This window comes from Vitis riparia, chromosome 13 (genome assembly GCF_004353265.1).
Source record: "Vitis riparia cultivar Riparia Gloire de Montpellier isolate 1030 chromosome 13, EGFV_Vit.rip_1.0, whole genome shotgun sequence".
NCBI classification, from domain to species: domain Eukaryota; kingdom Viridiplantae; phylum Streptophyta; class Magnoliopsida; order Vitales; family Vitaceae; genus Vitis; species Vitis riparia.
The window spans coordinates 13,197,448-13,204,432 of NC_048443.1; the positions used below are offsets into that span (position 1 = coordinate 13,197,448).

At 35.2% G+C, this 6,985-nt stretch overlaps 1 protein-coding gene across 1 annotated transcript; it reads left to right on the forward strand.

The window, feature by feature from the left end:
* Positions 1 to 1,918: 1,918 nt before the first annotated feature.
* On the forward strand, positions 1,919 to 6,741 carry LOC117927917 (type I inositol polyphosphate 5-phosphatase 10-like). Its single transcript, XM_034847646.1, is given in 13 exon segments — positions 1,919 to 2,143; positions 2,513 to 2,581; positions 2,796 to 2,871; positions 3,489 to 3,576; positions 3,680 to 3,784; positions 4,178 to 4,739; positions 4,856 to 4,928; positions 4,931 to 5,048; positions 5,160 to 5,173; positions 5,176 to 5,267; positions 5,734 to 5,882; positions 5,957 to 6,133; positions 6,415 to 6,741. Coding segments are annotated over 11 exon segments (1,455 nt in total). The 5' UTR covers positions 1,919 to 2,143; positions 2,513 to 2,548; the 3' UTR covers positions 6,102 to 6,133; positions 6,415 to 6,741.
* Positions 6,742 to 6,985: the final 244 nt, after the last annotated feature.

The following is a 6,985-nucleotide window of genomic DNA, read 5'->3' on the forward strand; positions in this document are numbered from 1 at the left end:
CCAGCGTTTTCCCTTGTGTGTTGTGGCTTATGGCAGTAATCACACCATATTTTTTCACCCATTTTGTTCTATCATGGTTGTCTAGATGAAGAATAGGGATCAATTTTGGTGACTAGTGTAGAACCTTCAGTGGATGGTCGGTTATTATCTCTTAACATCACTTTACTTCTTCTCTTCTCTCTTTTTACTTCAACAAATACCTCTCATAGGGATGGCAATGGTCTTCTATCGAGTATCCTTCCCTTTACTTCATCTACATCTTTATTCAACCCAACTAAGAAGATGTACACCCTGTCATCTTCTTTCTTCTTAAATGCGTTGCAATGTCCTCTGCACAATCCCATTCCTCATCATAACACAAATCGAGTTCCTGCCATAAAGCAATCATCTCATTGTAGTAGTCAGTTACTTGTTGATCTCCTTCCTTAGATTGCCATAATTTTGTCTTCAGTTCCAAAATATGGGATGAGTTATCCACGTCTGAATAGGTTTCACGAGTTAATTCCTAAACTTCTTTGGTTATTGGTAGAAACAAACAAGTTTTTCTGATTGTAGGCTCTATTGAGTTCATGAGCCATGCAATTACCAAGGAGATTTCAAATCTCTAGAAGATGTTGTACTCTTATCAATATTGTACGTCGTCTTTATCATCATGAAGATCTAAGAAAGTATCTATTCTTAGACCATGGACTTAGAAACAAAGGGAAAAGTATATCTTTTTTTTCGTTATTCAGAGAGTGAAAATACATCATAATAAATAACCAGAGGTAGAGTAGGAAAAACTTGTTCTCCCAACCTCCTAATCAACAAAACGTAAAAAGAAGAACCTAGCTAACTAATCAAGATAATCTACATGATCTATTCTAGATATTTGAGTATTTATTTGAATCAGAAAAATAAATCCTAACAACTCTTATAATCACAACACCAATGAAGAAGAAAAGATGAATAAAAATTTTATTTAATCATAAAAAATATAAATATATATATATATATGTTAAAAATCAGAATTTAGGCCAAAATTTTTTGTTTATTTTAATTTTATTTTTTCTAGTGAAGAAGAAAAGCTATAGAGAAAAAAAAAAGGAAAAAAAAAACACATTCGTGAACAATTAGAATTAGAATTGTTTGTACCAAAATTGATTTCAAGAATAAGTACACATGTTATTGTTTTTTATTGACTAGTTACTCTCTATTTCCTCATTTATGTTGTAGCCTTTGGTTTATAAGCCAAATATGCACGAAATTACAATATTATATATATTTGATGTGATACTTTACGAGAGTATTTTTGTTCCTTATTATTATATATCATTCACATTAATTATACAAAGTGTAGTTCATTTACACTAATTATCAATCTTATCAACCCTTAAAACATAATAATCTTAAGAAAATTTGCCAAAAACAGAATATTCATTTCAAATTCTCTTTCTAACTTTAATGGCAATTTTTGTTTCAAATTTGTAAACAAGATAATATCTTTTATCCATTTTTTTTTAACTTGAATTATTTTCTTTAATTTTATTTTGCAAAACTTGATTTTGTAACCTTCCCGATTTCACCATGTGTTACATCTTTTTTTTTTTTTCTTTTATCACTTTTCAAGACTAAATTTTATTGAACTAAATCACAATTTTTATTTTTTATTTATCAATTTAATGGTAATTTAATTGACCAAATTCTTTTATGTATGGATGGTTCTAGTAAAAATAAAATATATACCTTTAATATGATTGTTAATAGATGAAGTGGCAGAAATTTGACATGTTTAAGTGAATTTACGAGGTACAAGTGAAGTGTGGGAAAGAGTTATTCCCCTTTCCAAAGTTCCAAACCCTTTTCCAAAACTTTGAATTTCCAAAGACCGAAGAGTAGAGCAATCCGTTGCACGTCAAAATGAAAGACATGGAGGCCTTTAACTTGGAATGTTGAGGTTCATTCCCATTACGTTTCTCAATTTTTTATGCGCTCCCGGGAAAATAAAAACAAAATACAAAATCTTTGGACAGTTGACTTTCTCGAGAAAAGCCCAGTTTGGTTGTCAACAACTTCTTTCGTTGTGGGGGATTCCATCTTTATATTTCAGATTGTTGCTTCATTATCCCATTCATGAACGTGGGGCTCTTTTGTTCTTTCCTTGGTGAATAACTCTTCTCTTTTCTTCTTTTCTGGCATATTTCACATATGATTTTAACTTTTAGAACATGGGTTTTGGCCTTGAAGTTGGGTTTCATTTGCTTTTGGATTCACCACATTCGCTTTCCTGGATTACGAAAAGGCTGTGCTTGGTTGCACGGTGTTGGGTTTGGTATGTAATGCAACCAAAGGGGATTTTGAATTGGAACCTCCAATCCTATTTCCATGCAACCAAACAGGGTCTCATCACAAATTTCTATGGAAGCAGAGGGAATTTTAGGATAGTTTGCTCTCTCATTTTGTTTGCTTTTATACATTTACGGAATGCGGGAATTCTTTAGTTATTAATGGGTTTAAGTTTATGTTTGTGAAGGGTATAGATTCAGCTCTCCCCCTTTGATGATCAGAAATGGCTCTAAAGAATGGAGACAAGGGAAAAAAGGTTAGACATATATATATCTTTCCCTGGAGTTGATTTGATTTTCATGTCAGTCAATTTTGTGTGTGTCTAATTTCCTTTTAATTTTCAGTATCTTTTCTGGTTTATGGTATTCTAAGAGTTCAAGGGCATTGAGTTGTCATTGTTGTTTGATTTTGGTGCAATTAATTACCCTATGCTTTTGCTTATTTCTGATCTTTTCATATGTTTGTTTCAGTCCTTCATTCAGAAACTTTTTTCAACTATGGAAAGGACTGGAAGGAAAATGACTAAAGGGTTATTTGATTCCTCAGGTGAGTATAATGAAATCTCTGCTTCTGGAGAATGGTGGCTCATCATTGTGTGTGTGTGTGTGTGTGTGTGTGTATTTTCCTTGTTTTTTGGGTTTCCTAATACATTATAAAAACAGAGTTTTAAATCTCCCTCAATAAGGTGTGAAAAGGAGGCTGATTGTGTAAGGATATGTATATAAACATTATCTGTTCCTTTTTCAGTCAGACATATTATTCTAGTTTCTTTCTTCAAAAAGTGAATGTACTTTTCTTCATTTGAATTGAAGAATATTCCTTTTCTTAAGATCAAATGCCAAAGAAACTGTTCAAAGTACAGAAGAGAATATGCTTGGTAAGCCTAATCATGTAGAAACACGATTCGTTAAAAGGGTGTAGGAGTGAAAGGAGAAAAGAAACGGCATCATTGCACTTTGGTCGAAATTTTGAGAATATATTCATGCTTCAACTTGCCTATGTATTGTCTCTTTTCCACATCTTTGTTTGATTCCTATAAATCCCCAACCCTTAGATTTCTCTATGCCATCTGCAAAGGTAAACTGCTTAAACATCCTTCAGAAATTTATGACATTGATTTTTTCCCATTTAAAGAATTTCCTCTTCATGTTTCTAATTCACAGGAGCAAAGTCCAATCTAGACATTGGGAATCTATTTTTCTGTGGTGAAGGACCTCCTATGTCTAATGGTCAAGGTGTTGAGCCCGTCAGGTACTGAGAAGCTAATATGTTTCTTGGTTCTTTCTTCCTTATGTTCATCCCTTTCCTATGTTGCTGTTCGTTTAGATTAAATTATTTACTTTTTCATGTCCAGGGTTTTTGTAGCAACGTGGAATGTAGGAGGAAAATCTCCTCACAGTGGCCTCAATCTGGATGATTTTCTTCATGTCCATGATCAAGCTGATATATATGTTTTGGGGTATTGACTCTCTCTCTCTCTCTCTCTCTCTCTCTCTCTCTCTCTCTTTCACTCTCTCACTTCTCACCTTTGAGCATTTAAACTTCAAGATTGCAAAAAATTAAAAAAAAAAAATAGAAGTGAGAATTTGTTCTATCTGTTGTTGTTTTTCCTCTTTTTCAGTTTTTTTCCTTTTTCCTATAACGTAAGTCTGTTGATGATTGAAACTCCTGTTTTATGTCTAATTTTCTAGAAGCAAGAATATCTGCCTCATGTATGATTTGTCTGGCTGTGTTGATCTTGGGACAAGGAGCTCATGCATTTGGAATACTCTTTTATTTATGCTCATACATGTTTCCATTTTGGATACTCATTTTATTTTTCCTCAATTTTTTTCTTCTTTTGAACTATCAGGTTTCAGGAAATAGTTCCATTAAATGCTGGAAATGTGCTGGTTGTAGAAGATAATGAGCCTGCAGCAAAGTGGCTACAGTTAATCAACCAGTCCTTGAACAAATCACCCGCAGTTTATGTGTTCAACAGCCCGACACATCCTTATGACAATAGATCTGTTGGTCTGAGGGGTCTAAAAACGACAGCCACAACTGGTGGCTCCCTGTTCTTCCCAAAGTACTCTCTGAAGGCTTTCAGTCAAACCTTCAGGACAGAGAGTGGAAAGAGGCTGAAAACTTGCAGCTGCACCACTGAATTGGAAAGGAAGTATGGTAAAGATTGCTGTTTTCAGTGTCCAAAATCATCCATACGTGACGATGAATCTTCTTCAGAAGAGGATGACGAACCAAACAGCTTTTCTACTGCCTCTAGTACCAAGAACATGAAGTACAGCCTAATAGCATGCAAACAGATGGTTGGAATTTTTGTAACTATTTGGATGAAAAAGGAGCTTGTTCAGCATGTAAGCCACCTGAGGATCTCCTGTATTAGTCGTGGGATAATGGGCTGCCTTGGGAACAAGGTAAGGTTGAAGTTCAATTGGCATAGATATGCGCTGTCGTAGGTACAACATTTATGATGAAATAAGGAACGGCTTATTTTTCCATTTTAATCAAGATGTTAGTTCTCTGGCTGCAGGGTTGTATTTCTGTGAGAATGACTTTGCACCAGACAAGCTTTTGCTTTATCTGTAGTCACTTGGCGTCAGGAGAAAAGAAGGAGATGAGCTGAGACGAAATTTAGATGTCATAGAGACACTTAAAAACACTCAATTTCCAAAAATCTGCAGAACACCTGCCAGTGGAGTGCCAGAGAAAATTCTAGATCATGAGTGAGCATCTTTGAATATCTTCCTAATAAGTTTATAATTCCTCCTTAGTCATAACTAATCTATATTTCTTATTTTTATGTTCACTAAATATCTTATTTTCCATGACATTAGGCGGGTCATATGGTTTGGGATTTGAATTACCGGATTGCTTTGAGCTACTCTGAAACCCGGAAGCTTCTGGAGGAGAATGCCTGGGATGCACTTCTTGACAAAGACCAGGTAGCGGATGGTCATCTGTTGCATAGATAGAACTTATAATTTTTAGATGGAGCATTTTGATACTCTCATACTCAATGGAGTTGAAATCATTCATTTGGTCTTCAGGAGCAATTTGACAGCAGATCTCTATCGCTTGGAATTGGTTCATTACTCATTACTTGCAAAATAGGTCCCTTCCATAAATTTAGCATAGCCTAACTGAAAGGGTCATTAGTCATTATTCACAAAATAGGTTTCATCATTGAAATTTGAGATTGGATAACTGAATTAATGTTTTTTAGTGGAATCCTGGAAATGACCCGAAATATGAAAAGAAAAGTACATGAATTTCATGTGTGAGGTAAATAAATGATCCCTTTTCTCTTTTTATGCCCAAAAACTTGGACAAGCATGGTATTTTATGCTTTGCATCTCATATTTTGTGATGTTTTCCTGGACACTCATATAGAGCTCTTCTCTCTAATAGCTCAAGATTGAAAGAGAAGCAGGACGAGTATTCAAGGGATGGCAAGAGGGGAAGATCTACTTTGCACCTACATACAAATACAGGAACAACTCAGACACTTATGCTGGTGACGCTACAAAATCTAAAACCAAAAGGAGAACTCCAGCTTGGTATGTTCACGTTCATCATAGGACTTGCCAAAACATGCTACATTTAAATTTAAATATGTACTTCAAACTTGTAGGTGTGATAGAATACTATGGCATGGACATGGGATACGACAACTTTCTTACATACGAGGGGAGTCCCAGTTTTCCGACCACCGACCTGTTTGTGCCACATTTCTGGTAGATGTTAATGTTGCCCACAGTAGAGCTGAAATGCTCTAATCTCCAACCAGTAAATATTTGCAGCAACAAGTGTAAGTTTGAGAATATACATTGATTTAATTCTGTAGAATAGTGAGCTCAAGGGCCAGGCTCCATGATAAGCAGCTGTGAATCCCTAAGGCAGTAAAGACCCGAAATGACAGCTAGCTTCTGATGTAATGAGAGCTGCTTTCAGTCTTTTTGACAAATTCATTGCAGCCATTGGGACTCCACTACTTGTCATGGGGCCTCTCTCTTTGATCTAGACTGGGTTTGTTTGCCTCAATATCCTTCACATCAAGAATATTTTCTGGATTTCTGCCTACTTTGCCAGGTATGGATGAAATAACTATTAGCCATTGCAAGATTGAGGAACACACAAATTTTACCAGTGAAGGTTTGAGAAGCTCTTGCAGTTCTGATGAGTGTTTTCTCAAGAGCCACCATCCAATAGTTTCACTTTAATGTTGATTATAGGCAAAATTATGTTTACTAATGTCCTAAACTTGTCACGTAAATATAGTTTGTTTTTTTGATGCACCTCCAAGAAGAGAAAGAGGGAAAATGAGAATAGAAACCACATTGATGCTTCTCAATGAGGCATGAGTTATCATGACTGTAATGTTCGTCTTTATTATATGCTTGAATTCTTTCTGTGTGACTTGATAATGACTACTTAACATCTTGTTTAATGTCACATTATAGAAAGGGAAATTTGTAGAGTAATGAAAGAGCATGCAAGCATGTTCTTCAAGTCCTTTCCATTGACCTTTCCAAAGTGGAGAACACATCTCCAACTCATATTCCACCCTCTGAAATTTGCCTCTCAGACCCAACTCATAGCCCACCTTCTCTTAAAAAATTCATAATCCAAGATTTGTGTTTTGGGCTACTTTGGACCTTTC